The sequence below is a fragment of the Carcharhinus amblyrhynchos genome, chromosome 10 (genome assembly GCF_965287045.1).
Source record: "Carcharhinus amblyrhynchos chromosome 10, sCarAmb.v2.hapA, whole genome shotgun sequence".
Lineage (NCBI taxonomy): Eukaryota > Metazoa > Chordata > Chondrichthyes > Carcharhiniformes > Carcharhinidae > Carcharhinus > Carcharhinus amblyrhynchos.
The window spans coordinates 52,932,079-52,955,741 of NC_137333.1; the positions used below are offsets into that span (position 1 = coordinate 52,932,079).

The 23,663-nt window shown below is 44.3% G+C and overlaps 1 protein-coding gene across 7 annotated transcripts in view; it reads left to right on the top strand.

The window, feature by feature from the left end:
- sytl2a (synaptotagmin-like 2a) overlaps window positions 1-14,475 on the top strand; it is a 126,261-nt gene extending 111,786 nt beyond the window's left edge. For all 7 annotated transcript variants that reach the window (XM_080197053.1, XM_080197051.1, XM_080197052.1 and 4 more), the window contains 2 exons: window positions 12,147-12,352; window positions 13,746-14,475. In XM_080197053.1, the coding sequence (XP_080053179.1) occupies window positions 12,147-12,352; window positions 13,746-13,894 (355 nt within the window). In that variant the 3' untranslated portion in view covers window positions 13,895-14,475. The remainder of the gene's footprint in view (window positions 1-12,146; window positions 12,353-13,745) is intronic.
- The last annotated feature ends 9,188 nt before the right edge of the window (window positions 14,476-23,663 follow it).

The following is a 23,663-nucleotide window of genomic DNA, read 5'->3' on the forward strand; positions in this document are numbered from 1 at the left end:
CCCCCCTCCTTACTGACTCTTAGTCTGATTCATCGAGCCATCATTTATATGTACACTAATAATATGAAGATCTACTCCTTCACTTTGTCATTTGTGACTTCCAGATTTATTACTCCAATGCTCTTCTGGCTAGTCTCACCACCTTCACCCTCTATAAACTTTAGCTCAGTGATAACTTTGTTAGTGTTCTCTATCAAATCCCAATTGTCATCTGACCTTTAATGTCTGCCAGTCCTCCAACTCAGTTAAGATTGGTCCCATCATGGTCTTGCCTCACCCTTGGCAGGCACAATTTTGCCCTCAGGCTTGTTGGGGATTCAGGAGCCTAAACTGCGGGTAAGTTACTTAAATGTGATGTTCCCCAGATTGACCAATTAATGGCTAGGGAATGGGTCTTCAGTCCAATTAAGGAAAGTGAAGAGCTCTCAAACTTAAAGGGCGAATAAGAGGCCCTCCAACTCAAAGATAGTAGCAGGATCGGGGACGCAATGACCTTGTGGTATTATTGCTAGACTATTAATCCAGAAACTCAGCTAATGTCCTGGGTTTGAATCTTGCCACAGCAGGCGGTGGAAAGTCTGGAATTAAGAATCTATTGATGACCATGAAACCATTGCCAATTGTTGGAAAAACTCTGGTTCATTAATGTAACTTAGGGGAGGAAGACTGCCGTGTTCACCTGGTCTGGCCTACATGTGACTCCAGAGCCACAGACACTTGACTGCTCTCAGGCAACTAAGGATGGGCAATAAATGCTGGCCCAGCCAGAGATGCCCATGTCCCACAAATAAAAAAAGTACCCTAGCTGGTAAATGAGGGAGGGGAAGCACCCAAAAATTGAGGTGAAGAAAATGGAGGAAAGTCGCTGTGAAGGCTCTAGCAATCAGTTTTCATAATTCTTTCATTCTTTATTTAGGGTATTCCTCCTCCCTTTTCCATTCTGCTTATCTTTTCAAATGTTAAGTACCTTGGTGTATTTATTGCCTGAGTTTGGGCACCATATAACCATGAATCAGTTTTATCGTATTAGGGTAGTGGGAACTGAAGAAGAGGGGTCAGTAAATTAAGAGGGTGCTCCGTCTGGGTGCCTCTGTCATTCTTGGTGCTGGGCAAGTTTATCAGTGCTGGGCTGAGTTCAATTGGCTTCCTGGTCCATGAAGCAAACAGAACTCTGCCAATTTAAAGCCAAAATTTGGGGCCATTTTATGGCCACTAACATTTTAGCTTTGAAAGTGTGCGTTCCATTGTGATGGCAACTTCATGAGGCTGGCCACTCTGCAGCATGCTGGGGTGGGAGATGGGATGTCGGACCCAAAGGTTTCTTGGCTTACAGAGATGACCATGGGCAGGGAAGGCAGCCCCCACAACTCAATGGGTCATTTGGAGGGGTTCCCCCATTCTCCTATGGGATCAACCATGCTTGGCTCCCTAAAATGTAATTTTTACGTGCTTGTCTGTGGGTGCCTTCATTTTGAGATACATGCAAGGTCTCCTGGTGGTGTGGCTGAGGCTTCAGAACTGAATGACAGGAGCTTGTCACCATCCTTGATTTGTTCTTTTTTTGCACTGAACAAGGTATGTGATGGGGTTCCCCAGTATCATTGTAATTGTGGTACAGCATTAAGTAGATGTAGTTATGACCTATGTAAATCCATCAGATTGGAATTGGTGCAAGATGTCATACAGTAAGTAATCTGCAGTTTTGTGTTATCAAGATCTCCAAGATTGCGTATGTGCTACGTAATTTTCATGAATGAAGAACCAACATTTGAATTTACCAATACTATTGAGTGGTTGGTGCATTTGTATTCAGAAATAAGAAAATACAACACAACATGGTAATAGCTTGTGATTCTTGAAGATTTTCAATTTCAAAGTACAAGATTGTGTCAGCCGATGCGTTTTGTGGAGACAATCTCTAACAGCTGTCTGACATCCAGACTTCAGGTTCTTCAGACTTCACGTGGGGGTCCACTGAATTATTGACTGTTGACATGTTTGAGCTGTCACCAAATATTCAGAAATTAGAGATCTTCCAGTTCATCTTAGACCTATATTTTCAGCTTTTGTTGAGCTTGTAGATCACTGCTGCTGTTCCAAGAGTTGCAGTACTCAAGGCACAACTGTGAGTAAAGGGGCCAACAGATTGGTACCGAAAGAGAGTGACCTGTTACTTTGGATAGTGCCAAGAAGGTCAGTCAAATGGAAGGCTTAGAAAGGTTGGGAAAAGCTACAGGAACAAGAGTAGGCCATTCAGCCCATCAAGTCAGTTCTGCCTCAGTTAGCTTTATTTGCAAAAATGGGAAAACTCTGCCCTAGGTTTACAGTGACCTGATCAGGGTGTATCAGCAAATCATTATTATGTTTCATGCTCAAAAGCTCAGAGCCTTTGTAAAATTATATGGTATAAGAGTTGCTGTTTTGCAAATTATTGTTTATCAATAGGGGATCACTTCAAATTAGGGAAAAGGGGGATGTTGTGGTACAACTTGAATAGGTGTGGCTATGATCTCTGTACAACAGACGGAAAATGATAGATAATATACAAAGTATTGTCATCCAGATATGAGGACCTCTGCAAGAATATTCATGAAGATTAAGTAACTACAAAGGTTCTGCTAAGGGAATAGGAAATCGTTTAAGACTTACCTGGATAGTCACATGAGCAGACTGGGAGTGGAGGGATACAAATGAATAGTCTAGTTGGACCAATGAGCAGTGCAGGCTTGGAGGGCCGAAGGGCCAGTTTCCTGTGCTGTACTGTTCTTTGTTCTTTGAAAAGCTAGGAGCTAAATTAGAAAGCAGAACCAACAAGGTGGTAATCTCTGGATTAATATCTGGGCCATGAGTGAATTGGCGCAGGGTCAGTAAGATTAAGGAGGTAAATGCGTGGTTCAAAGATTGACGTGGGAGGAATGGGTTTGAATTCATGGGACATTGCCACCAGTATTGGGGAAGATGGGACCTATTCAGATGGGTTGGTCTTTGTCTGAATCGTGCTGGGACCAGAGTCTTGGCGAATTGTACAACTAGGGCCATAGATAGGGCTTTAAACTAAATAGTGGGGGGGGGGGGGGGGGGGGGTTCAGTGGTATTGGGAATTACAAAATCAAAGGTAAAGGAGAGGGTATGAGTGCAGGTTAATGATGAGGCCATTCAACTAGTTAAAGGAGTTGAGGGCTTAGGAGGGGTTAGTAACGTTTCCAGACCATGTAATAGGACAGAGTATAGAAGATGGCAGGAATCTAACCTCAGGCAGAGTAAAAAAAGGTGACAAGCATGAGAAGAGAGGTGGTCAGTTCAGTGCAGGGAGATGGTCTGGGGAAGGATAACCAGTTTGCGACAGGTAGGGATGGAGCGTGCAAACAAAAGAATGCACTAAGAAATCAGGTCAAGATAAAGGCCAGCATAAAGACGCTTTACCCGAATGCACATAGCATTCGAAACAAAGAGAATGAGTTGATGGCACAAATCAGTACAAACGGGTATGATTTAGTGGCCATTACAGAAACATGGTTGCAGGCTGACCGGGACTGGGAACTGAATATCTGGGGGTATCAGATGTTTTGGAAGGATAGACAAGAAGGAAAAGGAGGTGGGGTAGCTCTGTTAATTAAGGATAATATCAGGGCGGTAGTGCGAGATGATATAGGCTCTAAGAAGCAAAATGTGGAATCGATGTGGGTGGAGATGAGGAATAGAACAAAGAACAACCCAGCACGGGAAACAGGTCCTTCGGCCCAACAAGCCCATGCCGCCATCTTAAAGCATTTTCCTACACCTACCTTGCCCCGTGTGTATGCTAATGGTACCCCATTGTAACCAGATTCAGGGGAGAGTAGGATAGGATCAATTTGGTACACCAATCAGCCTAAAAGCACATCTTTGGGGTGTGGGAGGAAACTGGAGCACCTGGAGGAAACCCACGCAACCACAGGGAGAATGCGCAAACTCTCGCAGACACAGGCCCAAATCCATGTATCTGCACAGCTAGCAGTGATAGTCACTGAGCTGTTGTGGTGCCCATCTGCTGGTCCACGTTTCAGCACATAACACGACGCGAAGTACTAGGCCACTCTCAACATCCAAGAGCAGCCCACACATGACCCACTGTGTGCATGCCTGTCGTTTGACAACAAGGTGGACCAACACACCTGCGGATTAAAAGCGACAAAATATTAACATGTAGTATTACGTTTCCAGTATCGTCCCAAGGCTCTGACCCTTTTTAAAACTGTCGCCTATAATCCTCCATCCCTGTGTCACTCGTGCTTATCTGAGTAAACTTTAAACAAGTCCAGCGTGCCTGCCTCAACCACCTTACTTGGTAGCGCATTCCATACCCCCACGACCCTCTGTGTGAAAAACCTCCCTCTAGTATCCATATTATACTTCTCCCCCCTCACCCTTAGCTTGTGACCCCTTGTGATATTTGTCTCCAATCTAGGAAAAAGCCTGCCACTGTTGACTCTTATCTATTCCTTTCATTATTTTATACACCTCTATCAGATCCCCCTTGGTCTCTGTCTTTCTAAGGAGAAAAGCCCCACTTTACCCAATCTTTCCTCCATATCCCAGTCCTTCCATACCAGGCAGCATCCTGGTAAACCTCCTCTGCACTCTCTCTCCAGGGTCTCCATGTCCTTCTGGTAGTAAGGTGACCAGAACTGGACGCAGTACTTCAAATGCGGCCTAACCAATGTTCTGTACAACTGAAGCATCAGACACCAGCTCTTGTACTCTATACCCCTTCCTATAAAGGTTAGCATTCCATAAGCTTTCTTCGCAACCTTCTCCACCTGGGTTGTCACCTTCAGAGACTTGTGCACTTGCACTCCCAAGTCCCTCTGCACTTCTATACTCTTAATTGGTCTACCTTTTATCATGTAACTCCTCCCTGCATTATTCCTTCCAAAATGCATCACCTTGCATTTGTCAGGATTAAATGCCATCTGCCATCTATCTGCCCAGCATACTAGCCTATCTATATCCTGCTGTGTCACCTGACAATCTTCCTCACTATCCGCCAATCCTGCCATCTTGGTGTCATCTGCAAATTTGCTGATCACACCATGTACACCCTCTTCCAAGTCGTTTATATATATTACGAAGAGGTCCCAGTACTGAGCCCTGCGGCACACCACTGGTGACAGACCTCCAGCTTGAAAAGGACCCTTCCACTACTACTGTCTCCTGTTGCCTAGCCAGTTTGCAATCCATCTAGATACCTGTCCCTGTATCCCATGTGCCTTAACCTTTTCTACCAGCCTACTGTGAGGGACTTTGTCAAACGCCTTACTGAAATCCATATAGATGACATGAACAGCTCGCCCATCGTCAACCGTTTTTGTCACCTCCTCAAAAGATTCTACCAGATTCGTAAGGCAAGACCTCCCCTGAACAAAGCCATGTTGCGTATCCCTAATCAGATCGCAACGCTCCAAATACTTATACATCCTATCCCCAACAATTTTCCTACCACCGATGTCAAACTCACCAGCCTATAATTACCAGGGTTATCCCTACTACCCTTTTTAAACAGTGGTACCACATTAGCAATCCTCCAGTCCTCTGGGACCTCACCTTTGTCCAAAGAAGAGACAAAGATTTGCGTCAGAGGCCAAGCAATTTCATCTTTCACCTCCCTAAGCAGCCTGGGATAAATGCCATCAGGCCCCGGAGCTTTATCAGTTTTTATGCTACCTAAAAACCCTGACACTTCCTCCCTTGTAATGGGTATCTCCTTCAACTGATCTACAGCTCCCTCCAAGACATTACAAGACAGCAAGCCCCCCTCCTTCGTGAATACTGACGCAAAGTATTCCTTCAGGATCTCCCCCATTCCCTCAGACTCAATGCATAGTTCCCCTCCTTTGTCCCTAAGAGGACCTATTTTCCCTCTAACCACCCTCTTGTTCCTAATATGAGTAAAATGCCTTTGGATTTTCCTTAATCCTATCAGCCAAAGCCATTTCATGCCCCCTTTTCGCCCTTCTAACTCCCCTTTTAAGCTCCCTCCTGCTCTCTCTATATTCCTCCAGCGCTGTCTCCGTTCCCAGTTGTTTCGACCTAACATATGCTGCTCTCTTCTTCCTGACCAAGTCCTCAATATCCCCTGTAATCCACGGCTCTCTAACCCTGCCTTTCCCATCCTTCCTCTTTACCGGCACATGTCTTTCCTGCAACATTATCAGTTTGCCCTTGAAAGCCTCCCACTTGCCAACCGTGGACTTGCCAGCTAACAACCCCTCCCAATCAGTTCCTTCAGCTCCTTCCTAATCCGGCTATAGCTCACCTTCCCCCTGTTCAGCGCACTCCCCTTTGGACGGCACTCATCCTTTTCCATTTTTATCCTAAAGTAGACAGACTTGTGGTCACTGTTAGCCACATGTTCGCCTACTGCAACCTCAACCACCTGACCCGGCTCATTACCCAAAACTAAATCCAGTATAGCCCCCTCCCTAGTCGGGCTATCTACATACTGCTCCAAGGACCCTTCCAGCACACATTTTACAAATTCCTCCCCATCCGTACCCCCAGCTCTAGGCACCTTCCAATCCACTCCAGGAAGATTAAAGTCACCCGCTACAACCACCCTATTCTTTCTGCACCTATCTAAAATGTCTGTACAAATGCCTTCCTCCACTGCCCTTGGGCTGTAAGGGGAGAAAGTCACTATAGGCCCCCAAATAACTTTGAGGCGAGGCAGGCTGTACACAAGCAAATAACAGATGCGTGCAAAAATGGAACAGCAATAATCATGGGGGATTTTAACCTGCATATTGATTGGTTGACTCAAGTCAGACGCGGTAGACTTGAGGAAGAGTTCTTAGAATGCTGTCGAGACTGTTCGAGTTTCCTTGAACAGTAAGTTACAGAACCTACGAGGGGGCGAGCTATCTTGGATCTGGTCCTGTGTAATGAGACAGGTAAAATTAATGATCTTCTTGTGAGGGATCCTTGCTAATACAGATGGAGGGTGAGAAAGTAGGGTCCCAAACCAGTGCCCTCTGCTTGAACAAAGGGGAGTATGATAGGATGAGGGTGGAATTGGCTAATGTAGACTGGGAGCACAGACTAGTTGGTAGGACAGCTGAGGAACAATGGAGGATTTTTAAGGAGATTTTTCTCAGTACTCAGCAAAAATATATTCCGGTGAAAAAGAAGGAATGTAAGAAAAGGGATAACTAAGGAAATAAAGGAGAGTATCAAATTGAAAACCAGTGTGTACAGAGTGGTCAAAACTAGTGGGGAACTAGAAAATTGGGAAAGCTTTAAAAAAACAACTAAGAAAGTGATAAAGAAAGGAAAGGTAGATTATGAAACTAAACTAGCACAAAATGTAAAAACTGATAGTAAAAGTTTTTTACAAATACATAAAAAGGAAAAGAGTGGCTAAAATAAATGTTGGACCCTTAGAAGATGAGAAGGGGGATTTAATAATTGGGAAACAAGGAAATGGCCGAGGCCTTAAACAAGTTTTTTGTGTCGTCTTCATGGTAGAGGACACACATAGCTTACTGAAAATTAACGGTCATGGGACTGTAGGGGGTGAGGACCTTAAAATGATTACTATTGCTAAGGAGGTAGTACTTGGTAGGCTAATGGGACTAAAGGTAGACAAGTCCCCAGGTCTGGATGGAATGCAGAATGCAAAATGTTAGAATCCGTGATCAAGGAGAAAATAGTGAGGCATCTTGAGGAGAATTGTTTGATAGAGCAGACGCAGCACTGTTTCGTTAAGGGGAAGTCGTGTCTGACGAATTTATTGGAGTTCTATGAGGATGTGTGTAGGGCGGTGGATAGAGGAGAGCTGGTGGATGTGGTGTTTCTTGATTTTCAGAAGGCGTTTGATAAGGTGCTGCACAAGAGGCTATTACAGAAGGTCAGGGGCATAGAGTTGGGGGTAGGGTGTTAGCGTGGATAGGGGATTGGCTGTCAAATAGGAGGCAGAGAGTGGGGGTCAATGGGTGCTATTCAGATTGGCAGTTGGTGACTAGTGGAATGCCCCAGGGGTCGGTGCTGGGGCCTCAGCTATTTACCATTTATATAGATGATCTGGAGGAGGGAACCGAGTGTATGATGTCGAAATTTGCTGATGACACCAAGATTGCTGGAACGGCAAATTGTGTGGAGGGTGTGGAAAGTCTGCAGAAGGATCTAGATAGGCTGGGCGAATGGGCCAGGAACTGGCAAATGGAATTTAATGTTGGCAAGTGTGAAGTTGTCCACTTTGGTAGGAATAATGGTAGGAAGGATTATTACTTACGTGGAGAAAAACTGCAGCATGCAATGGTGCAGAGGGACCTCGGGGTCCTTGTGCATGAGTCGCAAAAACCCAGCCTGCAGGTGCAGCAGGTGGTCAGGAAGGCAAATGGGATGCTGGCCTTCATAGCGAGGGGGATTGAATATAAAAGTAGGGAGGTCTTGCTGCAACTGTACAAGGCACTGGTGAGGCTGCAGCTGGAGTACTGTGTGCAGTTTTGGTCGCCGCACTTACGCAAGGATATTTTGGCCTTGGAGGGAGTGCAGAGGAGGTTTACTAGGCTGATACCAGAGTTGAGGGGGTTGAGCTATGAGGAGAGGCTGAATAAGCTAGGCTTGTACTCGTTAGAGTTTAGAAGAATGAGGGGAGATCTCATTGAGACATATAAGATGATGAGTGGGATGGATAGGGTAGAGGTGGAGAGGCTCTTCCCACTCAGAGGACAGTAGGGCTAGAGGGCACAGCCTCAAGATAAAGGGGGGGTGGTTTAGAACAGAGTTGAGGAGGAACTTCTTCACTCAAGGTGGTGAATCTCTGGAATTCTCTGCCCGTTGAAAACGTGGAGGCTGTCTCGCTAGATATATTTAAGACGCAGGTTGATAGGTTTTTGATAGGCAAGGGGATTAAGGGTTATGGGGAGAGGGCGGGAAGGTGGAACTGAGCCACGACAGATCTGCCATGATCTTATTGAATGGTGGGGCAGGCTCGAGGGGCTAGATGGCCTACTCCTGCTCCTATTTCTTACGTTCTTATGCATCCCAGGGTAATAAAAGAAGCGGCAGAAGTAATAGCAGATGCGTTAGTTGTAATTTATCAAAATTCGCTGGACTCTGGAGAGGTGCCAGCTGATTGGAAAACAGCTAATGTGATGCCTCTGTTTAAAAAAGATGGACAAAAGACAGGTAACTACAGGCTGGTTAGCTTAACGTCCATAGTTGGGAAAATGCTGGAATCCACCATTAAGGAAGAAATAGCAGGACACCTGGAAAAGAATGGTTTGATCAAGCAGGCGCAGCATGGATTCATGAAGGGAAAGTCGTGTTTGACAAATTTACTGGATTTTTATGAAGATGTAACGAGTGTGGTTGACAGAGGGGAACTGGTAGATGTGGTGTTTTTAGATTTCCAGAAGGCGTTTGATAAGGTGCCTCACAAATGCAGCAACAAGATTAAGGTACACAAAGCTGGGGGTAAAGTATTGGCATGGATTGAGGCTTGGCTATCTAACAGGAAACAGAGAGTTGGAATAAATGGGTGCTTTTCTGGTTGGCAGTTGGTGACTAGTGGTATGCCGCAGAGATCAGTGCTGGGGCCTCAACGGTTTACCATAAACATAGACGATCTGGAGGAGGGGACCCAGTGTAGGCTAACAAAGTTTGCGGATGACACAAAGATGAGTGGGAAAGCAAATTGTGTGGATGACGTGGAAAGTCTGCAGAGAGATTTGGATAGGCTAAGTGAATGGGCAAGGATCTGGCAGGTGGAGTATAACGTTGGCAAGTGTGAGGTTATCCACTTTGGAAGGAATAATAGTAAAATGGACTATTATTTAAATGGTGAAAAATTACAACATGCTACTGTGCAGAGGGACCTGGGGGTCCTTGTGCATGAATCACAAGAACTCAGTTTGCAGGTGCAGCAGGTGATCAAGAAGGCAAATGAAATGTTGGCCTTTATCACGAGGGGGATGGAGTATAAAAGCAGGGAGGCCTTGCTGCAATTGTACAAGGTACTGGTGAGGCCACAACTGGAGTACTGTGTGCAATTCTGGTCCCCTTAGTTGCAAAAGGATATATTGGAGGGAGTACAGAGAAGGTTCACCAGGTTGATTCCAGAGATGAGGTTAGCTTATGAGGAGATTGAGTAGATTGGACCTGTACTCGGAGTTTAGAATGCTGAGAGGAGATCTTATAGAGACATACAAGATAATGAAGGGGCTAGACAGGGTAGAGGCAGAGAGATTATTTCCACTTAGAAAGGAAATAAAACTAGAGGGCACAGCCTCAAAATAAGGGGGAGTCAATTTAGAACACAGAGTTGAGGAGGAACTTCTCCCAGAGGGTAGTGAATCTTTGGAATTCTCTGCCCATTTGAAGCAGTGGAGGCTACCTCATTAAATGTGATTAAGTCACAGGTAGATAGATTTCTGACCAATAAGGGAATTAAAGGTTATGGGGAGCAGGTGGGTAAGTGGAGCTGAACCAGTATCAAATCAGCCATGATCTTATTGAATGGTGGGGCAGGCTCGAGGGGCTGGGTGGCCTACTCCTGCTCCTATTTCTTATGTTCTTATGAACCCAAATTTGAGTTTACCAATTTCATTTGAGTGGTTAGTGTGTTTTATGTTCAACAGTAGGAAAACACAATAAGGACCACTGATCTGTTTTATTTTAATGATCTAGACCAGGGTGTACAGGGTACTATTTCAAAATTTGCAGATTACAGAGAGCTTGAAGTTTTGTGAACTGTGAGGAGCATAGTGATAAACTTTATGACAGCATTGGCTGGTAGAATGTCAGAAAATTGGCACATTAAATTTATTACAGAGAAATGTAGGTGGCACAGTAGTTAGCACTGCTGCCTCACGTGCCAGGGTCCCAGATTGAATTCCAGCCTCTGGTAACTGCGAAATTCGCAAGTTTTCCCATGTCTGTATGATTTTCCTCCGGGTGCTCCAATTTCCTCTCATACTTCAAAGATGTGCAGGTTAGGTTGATTGGCCTTAGTAAATTGCCCCAATGTGAAGGGGACTAGTAGGGTAAGTGCATGGGGTTATGGGGATAGGGCCTGGGTGGGATTGTGGTTGGTGCACACTGTGGGCCAAATGGCCGCTTTCTGTACTGTAGAGATTCTAAGATTCTATGATTAAATGTGAGGTAATATATTATGGTAGGAATACTCTTATAAATTACAGAATACAATTCTGAAGTGGGTGTAGGAGCAGAAGAACCTGAAAATACATGTGCACAAATCTGTGAAAATGGCAGAGCAGATTGGGAAAGCAGTTAATAAACCATTTGGGATCTTGGACTATATGAACAAGGGTGTAGAGGTCAAAGGCAATGTCCAGCTCCCCAGTATTAATCTATACTGTTTACTCATGTCTGTGGTTAGTTTGTACCTTCCCTTTGTCTCAGCTTACCTGGTCCAGTCCTTCATTGTCACAGTCTTCAGTCCTCCCATCATGGACTTTTGAGTTCTCTACCTGTTACATCTAAAGTGGTAGTTTTTGAAAGAATTGCATCTATGCATTGTTATTTTCTGTAACTGTTTTCTCAACTCCAGTCTCTTTCACACATTTTGCCACATTATAGATTCTATAGAAATGCAAGCTGACTATCCACATTAGGAAAGTGGTTTTGCCAGACATTCTCAGGTCTGTCCTAGACCCAGTAGTTGGAGTAATGGTTAAAATACACTGAATTAGTGAGCTGACAGAGCAGCTTTGCAATGTCAGCATAATTTTGTAGCAGAAGGACTGAGCAAAAAGTAGCATCCTGTCAAGTTGAGCCTTTCATTTTCCCAAATCCTTGGCAATAATTGGAAGTATGAATAATTCAGGATTATGTAACAAAATATTTTACAATGTTTTCTGTTGAGGTTTCCAATTTTTTGTTTTAAATATTTACTACTTTAATTTTACCTTTTATTTAATTTAACTACTTAGCAGCAAAATCTTACCTCTGAACCACAAATTTTATTTAATGCTTAACTTGTTGACTTGGTCATGCCATTGCAATAACAAAGTTGAAGTTCTTGTTCGTGTTCAGGGGCACATGTGTAGCAAAACCAATTATTTTCTTCTCAGTGAACCTAGATGTTTGAGATTGGAGAAACTTTTGAGTCAGCTGTAAATGCATTTTTGTTTTTGTCCTGCAAGCTACATTCTTCCAGACATGAGCAGAAAAAGTCGTCAGAAGACTCGAGTTGTGAAGAAGAACAGAAATCCTGTATTCAATCACACCATGGTTTATGATGGCTTCAGGACTGAAGATCTTAAGGATGCATGTGTAGAACTTTCAGTCTGGGACCATGACAAACTGCTGAATCATTTTCTTGGAGGACTAAGGATTGGCCTTGGCACAGGTAATAGCCTCTGAGACATGGAGGCCAAAAAGATTGAATTTCAAAGTAATCTACTGCAATTGGTTGGTAATTAATCTTGTTGTCAATTTCACACCCTTGAGCAAGAGAATTCCTGAAACAACTCTACAAATAAAATTGCAATTTGTAACCTCTTTAAATATTGGCTGCAGTGAAAATATATTCAAAATTGGATGATAATCTCCAGTCAGGTTCAAAAACTGCAGACTAATTCTGCAAGCCTGCTGCAGGTTCGTGCTACAATCCCCGTTTTCTCTGTGCCATCAATCCCATACTTCGCATTTTTTCCTGGATTTGTGGTTTTCAATGTACCAGAGTTGATTTAACAATTCTTTTCCTACTTTTGAGCTTCATAGTCTTTTCTCACCATGTATTAATGATGATCTCCAACTAAATTCCATTGAATATATTCTCTGCTTTTGTAACTCTGGCCTTCTCATTGAACCATAACACCTCTTTTTGAGAGAACATTGTGTGTCCTGAGTTGCTGTGGCATTATATATATGTTACATCATGTTGTACTCTGGAGCTATGGGTAGTGATGGGAGGGACTACAATATTCTTTCCAGCATATGATGGACCAGGACACACACTCCACTGACTGCCTGCTATGGATGTGCTGGAAGGATTTGCAGATTTGTATTCAACCTGTTTAAGATGTGTGCATTGATTTTTGTGCTCAAGTCCTAGAATGGGTCTTGAAAACAGAACCTTGTGATTCAGGCAAAAGCACTACCAACTGAGACACGGCTAACCCTGAATCTTTCCATTCTATCTTGTCCCTTGATTAGCCACCACAATCCTCCATACTGAAGCTATTTTACATTGCCATCTTTCTCCCAATTCAAACTTTGATAGCCTGCTACTATTATATTTCTCCTTCCAGTGGCATTTGCTTTTATTTATTTCATGTAAAGATCTCAATGGGAGGAATTCTATGCAAGTGCTCTACAATTGCTGTTAAAAATAAGTGGGGTAATAAGCTCTATAATCTTTTAGTGCTGCCATTGATATGTTTTTTTTTGTTTTTATTCCAATTCAATCCAATCAAGTCCAATTCAGAGTCTCAACAAGTTGAGACATTCCTGATCCAAGCTGACAAGACAGGGCTCTCAACTCCTGTCATGGGCTCGATCTACATGATCCAAGCTGATTGGAGTAGGCATTGCTCCTCCTCCAAGGCTTGATCTTATTTGTATCTTAGCCAAAAGGCTGAGATGCTGCTTTTAAAAATTGCTTCAAATGAAGCTGAAATGTAACCTAGTGACTTCAACCAAGCACAGCATGTCAATACTACACTTAATCTTAGCCAAAAGGCCAAGAAGTGATTTTTAAACATGGTTAAACTGTATTATCACTTAACCTTTCTTCATAGGTAAAAGTTATGGACTCGCAGTGAACTGGATGGATTCTACAGAAGAAGAAATATCTCTATGGGATAAAATGATTAACCATCCAAATATTTGGATCGAGGATGTGCTTCCTTTGAGAATGTTGATGCTTAGCAAAATGTCAGGAAACTAAACTAAACAGTTTATAAAACTGGCAAAAGTCATTTTGCAAACTTGTACAACCAAAACTGTTGGTACATACTTTTTCTGGTAATGCAAAAGAAGTGTTTTTGTTTGTGACCATTTTTAAACAAAAAGCCAAAGCTATTATGCTATGTAAAAATAAAATTTACAATGCTGGTGTATAATTCAGTTTGAATTGACTTCAATATTGAAGATTCAAATTAACTTCAGTCTGAAGCCAATTAATTATTACATTGATGCTGCAAACTATTGAACTAACAAACCAATTTTTCATTTTGTATAGAGACAATGTGAACTTTATTAATTGACTTGGGGGAGAGAAGGATTTTACCATGTTTATATACTATGAACCTAAATATCAATGGGACAAAATCTATGCAGTGATTGTATTTTCTAAGTAATACAACATTCTTGAACAATTCTCAAGCTTTTTATCAACTTAGGAAAGTATTAATAAATGAAGAAAAGGTTTAAACCTTCTTCGTGATCGGTTGAAAATGCATCATCACAGACTGTTGGTTAGAAATATTCTTGTACTAATAAAGATACAAACAAGTGTTGAGTTTTTTTTACATGAGCATTGCCTGGGAATTGGTTGTCATATGGTGATCACCCCTCTTTCTTCCCCCCCCCCTCCCCCCAGGAAACCACCATGATTCCTGCCCTTCAGTGTCAGGAATGTCATTATCATATATTTGCATACCCTGGAATCATACCCCTACCAAATCCAACTCCCACTGTGGTGTGGTAAGCACCTGGTGAGCAGAGCTCTGAGGGGAGCTTGGGGCTGAGTGAGTGCACTCAAGGTGGAGCAGTCCATGCTTTGTGGGGAGAATACAGTCACAGGTAAGATTGCACAGCAGTTTCTCTGTGACTACCTTATAGTGGCAGGGCATGGGTTTCCATGAAGGGAAGAGATCCCCAAGACACTGCTTCCTAGATTTGATAACCGTGATTTGAAATGTGTGAGAAAGGTGACCTTTAAATTTTGCACCTTGATTATTGAAGTGCTTAGGTGAACAAGAACAAAGAACAATCCAGTATGGGAAACAGGCCCTTTGGCCCAACAAGCCTGTGCTGCCATTTCAACACTGAGTGCCCTCCTCTACCTATGACCTTTGTCTACGCCTATTGGGGAAGAATGAGGGAAGACTAATTTAGGGACAATTTGTTACACCAACCAGCTTAAGAGCACGTTTTTGGGGTGTGGGAGGAAACCGGAGCACCTGGAGAAAACCCACACAATCACGGGGAGAATGTGCAAACTCCTGTGGCCACGAGCCCAAATCCATGTATCTGCACAGCAAACAGTCACTGAGTTGTCATGTTGCCTGTCAGGTGGTCCAGTTTAAGCATACACTAATGACGTGAAGCACTAAGCAACTCTTGAAGCAACATCCAAGAGCAGCCCTCACATGACCCACCGTGTGTATGTTGGACTTGTTGGACAACAAGGCAGACCGAATCACCTGTGAAGTAAAAGAAAAGACATCAATAAACACGCAAAACTTAGACATTTACGGAATCCCCAGAAGCGCAGAAGTAAGACAAGTGAGCTATGAAATATGTTGGAAGGTCCATAGGAATCAATTGATTCCCAGGGACGTCCCAAGGCTCTTGATCTTTATTTAGAACAGTCTCCTGTATCCCTCCATCTCTAATCTGCTCACATGCCTACCTAAGTAAGCCTTAAACAACTCTAGTGTGCCTGCCTCCACCACCCTATTTGGCAGTACATTCCAGGCCCCCACCACCCTCTGTGAAAAACCTCCCTCTAACATCTGAACTATACCCCCCCCCCCCCCCCCAAAAAAAACACCCACCCTCAGCCTGTGGCTCCTTGTAATTTTTGTATCCAACCTAGGAAAAAGCTTACCTCTGTTCACTATCTAAACTCTTCATAATCTTATACACCTCTATTAGATCTCCCCTCATTCTCCATCTTTCTAAGGAGAACAGCCCCAGTTTGCCCAATCGCTTCTCATAGCTCAGTCCTGCCATACCAGGCATCATTCTGGTAAACCTCCTCTGCACTCTTTCTAGCGTCTCCAGTCCTTCCAGTAGTAAGGCGATCAGAACTGGACACAGTACTCCAAATGCGGGCAAACCAACATGCTATACAACTGCAACATTAAGCTGCCAGCTTTTATACTCTGTACTCCTTCCTAAAAAGGCAAGTATATCATAGGCCTTCTTCACCACCTTCTCCACCTGTACTGCCACCTTCAAGGACTTGTGTACTTGCACCCCACAGGTCCCTCTGCATTTCTATATTCTTAATAGGCCTACCATTTATCGTGCAACTCCCCCCATATTATTTCTTCCAAAATGCATCACCTCGCATTTAGCTGGATGATGATGAAGGCAAGCAAATCAGGGGCTGCCTGCCAGTGAGTCAACATGAACCTTGTGCCTGTGCGTGTTTTAAACTGCCACTGTGGGCAGGTCAAAATGCTATTTTACCTGCCCAAAATAGGCCATTGATATGATTTATTGTCACATGTATTAGGATACAGTGAAAAGTATTGTGATACAGCCAGAACATACCAGTCAGCGTACATAAAGCAGAAGGAAAAAAAATGCAGACCATAGTGCTGTAATCACAGGGTGTAGAGAAAGATCAACTTAATATAGGTAGGTCCAGTCTAAAGTCTGATAGTAACAGGAAAGGAGCTGTTCTTGCATCAGTTGGTACCTGTTCTCAGACTTTTGTAGCTTTTTCCCTAATGGAAGAAGGTGAAAGGGAGTATGTCCAGGATATGTGGGGACCTTGATTATGCTGGCTACTTTTCCAAGGCAGCGAGAAGTGTAGTCGGAATCAGTGAATGGGAGGCTGGTTTGCATGATAGACTGGGCTATGTTCACAACCCTTTATAGTTTCTTGTGGTCTTGGTCAGAACAAGAGCCATACCAAACTGTGAGTCATGATTTCTGGGATGATTCTGCCCATAATCAGGAATTGGCTGTAAATGCCTGGATCAGTACTTGTGTTTCTATGTTGTGGGACAGGAGGGAGATTGGAATTGGGAGCAGAGGGAAGCAAGCCGGGGTGCTCTCAATTTTAGAAACAAAGGAGGGAAACTTCCCAGAAACAAGCTCATTTCCCCCCTATTCGAGCCAATCAATCAATCAGGATTCACCCTTTGCCATCAAAATGATCTTGATGAAAACTGCAAACAATGTCTATGACCATGATGCATTATCCTAGGCTGCCAAGCAATTTTTGTCATAACTAACCATCCCACAACTTCCCTCCACTGTTGTCAACTAGAAATTTGGTTTCACTCTATTTGATTATAGGTTGGAGATTCCCAACAGCAGTTTCTCTCCTTGTTCTGTCATATCATTCAGAAGATCCTGAATTAATCTAATCTTGGCTCACTTATATAGCACCCTTAGAATCATTATGTGACGACATGGTGTAGAACATGCTTGTTCTCTTCCTTTTGGGGAACTCTTCAGCAGTCACAGGCATTCAGCCTCTGATCTTTGGGTAAATAAGAACATAAGAACATAAGAAATAGGAGCAGGAGTAGGCCATCTAGCCCTTCGAGCCTGCCCCGCCATTCAGTAAGATCATGGCTGATCTGTTGTGGCTCAGTTCCACTTTCCCGCCCTCTCCCCATAACCCTTAATCCCCTCTCTTATCAAGAACCCATCAACCCGCTTCTTAAAAATATTTAGCGAGGCAGCCTCCACCACTTCAACGGGCAGAGAATTCCAGAGATTCACCACCCTTTGAGTGAAGAAGTTCCTCCTCAACTCTGTTCTAAACCACCCCCCCTTTATCTTGAGGCTGTGCCCTCTAGCCCTACTGTCCTCTGAGTGGGAAGAGCCTCTCCACCTCTACCCTATCCATCCCACTCATCATCTTATATGTCTCAATGAGATCTCCCCTCATTCTTCTAAACTCTAACGAGTTTAGTCCTTCCTACCATTATTCCTACCAAAGTGGACCACCTCACACTTGCCAACATTAAATTCCATTTGCCATTTCCTGGCCCATTCGCCCAGCCTATCTAGATCCTTCTGCAGACTCTCCACACCCTCCGCACAATTTGCCTTTCCCCCAATCTTGGTGTCATCCGCAAATTTCGACACCCTGCACTCGGTTCCCTCCTCCAGATCATCTATATAAATGGCAAATAGCTGAGGCCCCAGCACCGACCCCTGGGGCACCCCACTAGTCACCAACCGCCAATCCGAATAGCACCCATTGACCCCGACTCTCTGCCTCCTATTTGACAACCAATCCTCTATCCACGCTAACACCCTACCCCCAACTCCATGTCCCCTGACCTTCTGCAATAACCTCTTGTGAGGTACCTTGTCAAACGCCTTCTGAAAATCCAGAAAGACCACATCCACCGGCTCTCCTCTATCCACTGCCCTAGACACATCCTCATAGAACTCCAGTAAATTTGTCAGACACGACTTCCCTTTAATGAAACCGTGTTGCGTCCGCCCTATCAAGCAATTCCCTTCAAGATGCCTCGCAATTTCCTCCTTAATGACGGATTCTAACATTTTACCTACCACAGACGTTAAACTAACCGGCCTATAACTCCCTGCCTTTTGCCTGGCACCCTTCTTAAACAACGGCGTAACATTAGCCGTTTTCCAATCTTCCGGCACTTCCCCGGAATCCAGCGACGTCTGGAAAATAACCACCAAGGCATCCACTATAACCTCCGCCATTTCTTTCAGAACCCTCGGATGCATTCCATCCGGTCCTGGGGACTTGTCCACAATCAGCCCCTCCAGTCTGTCGAGCACCACCTCTCTAGTAACAGTAATGTCATTAAGACCCTCTATTCCTACCACCTTTCCATCGCTAACACCCAGCAAATTATTCACGTCCTCCTCCGTGAAGACAGAAACAAAAAAGTTATTCAAGACCTTAGCCATATCCCCATCCCCTACCACTAGCTCCCCTTTCTCATCCTCTAAAGGACCAACGTTCACCCTAGCCAGCCTCTTCCTTTTTATACATGTATAAAAACTCTTGCTATCCTTTTTTATATTAAGTGCTAGCCCAGCCTCATAGCTTCTCCTACCCTCCTTTATCAACTTCTTTGTCAATCTTTGTTGACATTTAAACCTTTCCCAATCCTCTTCTCGCCCACTGCTCTTAGCTACTCTAAATTCCTCCGCTTTTAATTTAACACTTTCCTTCACCTCCTTCGTTATCCACGGCTTATTACCTCTCTTCCTACTGTCCTTTTTAACCATCGGAATAAATTTCTGCTGAGCACCAAGAAAGATCTCCTTAAAGATCCTCCACTGCTCCTCAGCAGACCTACCTTCCAACGCACTCCCCAGTCCACATTCGCCAATTCTTCTCTCATCCTACCATACTCCCCTCTATTCAAACAAAGGACGCGTGTCCGGGAACCCACTTTCTCCTCCTCCATCTGCACCAGAAACTCCACCATACAATGATCACTCTCTCCAAGAGGATCCTTCACCGCAAGGTCCCTAATTCTACCCGCCTCATTACATAGCACCAGATCCAAGATAGCTCGCTCCCTCGTCGGCTCCAACACACACTGTTCAAGGAAATTATCCCGGCAGCATTCCAAGAACTCCTCCTTGAGCCCACCTTGTCCAACATGGGTCGACCAATCAATATGCAGATTGAAATCTCCCATAACTACTGCCGTCCCATTCCTGCACGCCGCACTTATTTGCGTGTTAACAGCCCGCCCCACCTCCAGATCATTATTCGGGGGCCTATAGACGACACCCACCAGCGTCTTCCTCCCTTTGCTGTTCCTAATCTCCACCCACAACGATTCCACGTTCTGCTCTTTGGCTCCGATATCATCCCTTGCTACCACCTTGATACTATCCTTAATCAGCAGAGCTACGCCACCCCCTCTTTCCTCCTGCCTATCCTTCCTAAACACTTGATAGCCCTGTACATTCATCTCCCAGTCCCTGTCACCTTGCAGCCACGTCTCTGTAATGGCCACCAGATCGTATCCATTTGTGTCGATCTGCGCCACCAGCTCATCCACTTTATTCCGAATGCTTCGTGCATTCAGATAAAGCGCTTTCATCCCAGCCTTCACCTGGACCCTATTTGCCATAACGCCACCAATTGGGACATCCTTGGCCTCTTCCCTTACCTGTACCCTATCCTTAACTTTAGACCTCGTAGCGTCACCTACCCTCGCACCCTCCCCCCCCCCTAATTAGTTTAAAGCCCTGTCTACAGTCCTCTTTACTCGATTCGCCAACACTCTGGTCCCAGCACGATTCAGACCAACCCCATCCTGCCCGAACAAGTCCCACCTACCCCAATACTGGTGCCAATGCCCCATAAATTCGAACCCATTCCTCCCACACCAATCCCTGAGCCACCCATTCACTTCCTTTATCCTGTCAACCCTACGCCCGTCTGCACTCAGTTCAGGCAGTAGCCCAGAGACGACCACCTTGTCGGTTCTACTTTTTAATTCCATTCCCAGCTTCTCATACTCCCTCCCCAGATCCTCAGTCCGCACTTTGCCTACATCGCCGGCACCCACATGTACTACAACGACCGGGTTCTCACCCTCCCACTCCAGGTTCCTCTGCAGCCCAGCTGCGACATCCTGTACCCGAGCACCAGGCAGACAACACACCCTTCTGTGCACTTTGTCATTGTGACAAAGGACAGTGTCAATACTCTTCACCCCACTATCTCCAATCACTACTACGTTCCTTTTCCCCTTCTCTTTGCCTATGTCCTGCTGCATCACTGTACCGTGTGCAGTTTGCTCACCAACCTCACCTGCCTCGTCCTCTTCCAGACTGGAAGCAAGAACCTCAAACCTGTTATGCAGATTAAGAGGCTGAGGCCTCCGCTCCTCACCCCCCTTCCTCCTCCCAGCAGCCCCCTTTTGTCCCTGACCCTTAGATTTAGCCAGTCTAGGGGCACCCTCTCTCCCCCTGATGAGCCTCAGTGTCTGTAGCTCAGAGGCCAGCTCATCCACCTTGAGCTGGAGCTCCTCCAGCAACCTGCACTTACTGCAGACATGGTCACTGGGAAGGACCCTGGGGTCCGCCAGTTCCCACATCATACAGAAACCACACATCGCATGCCCCTCCATTATTCACTGTAATTTTTTATGGGGAAAAAATTTTTTTCCTTGTTTCTTGCTGTAGTAGTTTTGAAAAAATTTTTTTTTCCTTGTTTTTTTTTCAAACAAACTCACCTGGCCTTTTTCCTTCAAGCCCTTTTTGATATTAAGCCCTATTAACTCACTCTGCTTCCCACTCACTCCGCTGCCCGCTCAGACGCTGCCCGCTGTCTACACCAGGCCTCCTTTTAAACCTGGCGCTGATTTAAAGCAGGCTGGTCCACAAATGCCTTTTCACCACACCCTCAGAATTCTTAAAGCAGTAAATACAATAAATAAATGCTTTAAACAGTTCTACAAAGAGTAAAGTGCTTTAAACTTATTTTAAACAGGTTTTTAACAGGTAAAATCTTAGCTCTCTCTCTCTGCTCCAGCAAACAATGGAAGGCTTCACCGTGTGGCCCCTTGATAATTAAAGCAGGCTGGTCCACAAATGCCTTTTCACCACACCCTCAGAATTCTCAAAGCAGTAAATACAATAAATAAATGCTTTAAACAGTTCTACAAAGAGTAAAGTGCTTTAAACTTATTTTAAACAGGTTTTTAACAGGTAAAATCTTAGCTCTCTCTCTCTGCTCCAGCAAACAATGGAAAGCATTCTCCAAGGCGGCCTTCACGACACAGGACCGCACAGTGTTGCTGAGCAGAGACTGATAGCCAAGTTCCGCACACGAGGGTGGCCTCAACCAGGATCTTGGGTTCATGTCACACTATCTGTAACCCCCACAACTTGCCTGCACTTGCATAATGTCACTAACTTTCCTGTACGGAAGCAATACACATCTGTTTAACCTGTGCTTAATGCTCGCTACTCACGACTTGATTAGCTGTAAAGACTTGCATTCCAACCATTATCTTGTAAATTGAGTTTGTGTCTTTATATGCCCCGTTTGTGATCAGAACTCCCAACTACCTGACGAGGGAACAGCCAGTTCCGAAAGCTACTGGCATTTGCTACAAATAAACCTGTTGGACTTTAACCTGGTGTTGAGAGACTTCTTACTGTGTTCACCCCAGTCCAACACTGGCATCTCCACACCAAGACAATGAAACACAGAGCAGCAGTTCAAAGGAGGTGAAACTCCCAGCAAGTGGTATACAGATAGTGGATGAGTTTGCTGGCTTGCCAGATCAACAGTTTTTTGGGAGACATGAGCTTTCATGGTAAGCCATGAAAGCCTTTGGGAAGCAGACCTTCCAAGAGGGGCATTGACAGTGGTCATCAAAATTATCGCAGCCCTGAATTTCTTCACGATCAACTCCTCCAGGGATTTGCTGGTGATATCCATGTCTCACAATACATTGTCATTTGAATTTCTCCCACATTACTAATGCTTTGCTTTCCAAGGCTGCTGCTACTGTCTACTTTGCTGCATATGTTTTCTGCCTGTTAACCAATCCTTAACTCATGTCAGTCTATTAGCTCTTGTTCCATTTGTTTTAATCCCCTGTGGGGGATTTTATAAAAAAAACCCATCAAAATCCAAGTGTATTACATCCACCAAAACTGTTAGGAACATCCTCAAAAAACTTAAAGGTTTGTCAAACGTGATTTCCCATTCACGAATCCATGCTGACTGTAGTGATTCAGGAATCCTGACTGGAAGCGTACATTGTTTATTACAGAATGCAAAGGAAAACCACTACCACAGTATACAGACTGGTCCCTGCCTTATAAAAAGGCTCAGGAATGAGTTTCAACTCGGCAAACCACTACCTGTTTCAAGGGTAGCTCATACTCTGAGCCCCACAGGGAAATCAATCACTGATTTCCCCATGGACCTCATGGGGGTTAGCACACTGATTATGCCTAGAGCATTATTATCCAAGTGTCCATTTATCATTATTCTGTAAGGCTAATAAGTTTGTAGTTCCCTTTTTTCCTCCCTATCTACCTTCTATGATAAAACAGTGACATTTGTTACCTTCCCAAATAAACCCTAGGATGCAGGTCATCAGGAATTTTTTCTCACTTAATCCGATTAATTTCTTCAGCTCTAGTCTATCGATTTCCTCAAGTTCCTCATTTTTACTTGATCCTTGGTCTCCTTGACACTTAATCCATTATTTTTGGAATGTTTTACAAGTCTTTTGCCATGAACAGTATTTGTTCAAGGACTCTGCCATTTCCTTGACACTGGTCCCAGCCTAGTTTATGTGGAGCCTATCCCAATGGACAGTTATCTTTTCCCACTATTGATGCTCGTGACCAATGAACTGAAAACCTCTTCACAATTTCAGTCGTTCTTTTGGGTGGGCCGAACCAAGCAAACAAACTTAAATTACATTCGGACAAAGAAAAAGGGGGCAGCTCCCCACAATTTCAGTCACACATTTAACATTCTGGCCTGTTTTTGCAATGTCCAATGGTGCACAGCTCATGTTACAATCCAGCTTTTTAAAATTTGAATAATTACTTCCCAAGTCCTCTCAGCTGAAAATCATTCCTCGGTCTACCTCCAGGTTTCTGGTTCCAATGTAGACCAACAAGATTGGATCCTCCCTCTTTTTCAGCTTCAAGGAAATAACTTTAGTCTTAGCAGCAGGAGAGCAACACAGGCCATGCAAGTTCCAGAGAAACAGCAGCATAGTGGTAATGTTATTTGATTAGTAGCGCAGGGGCTGAAACAA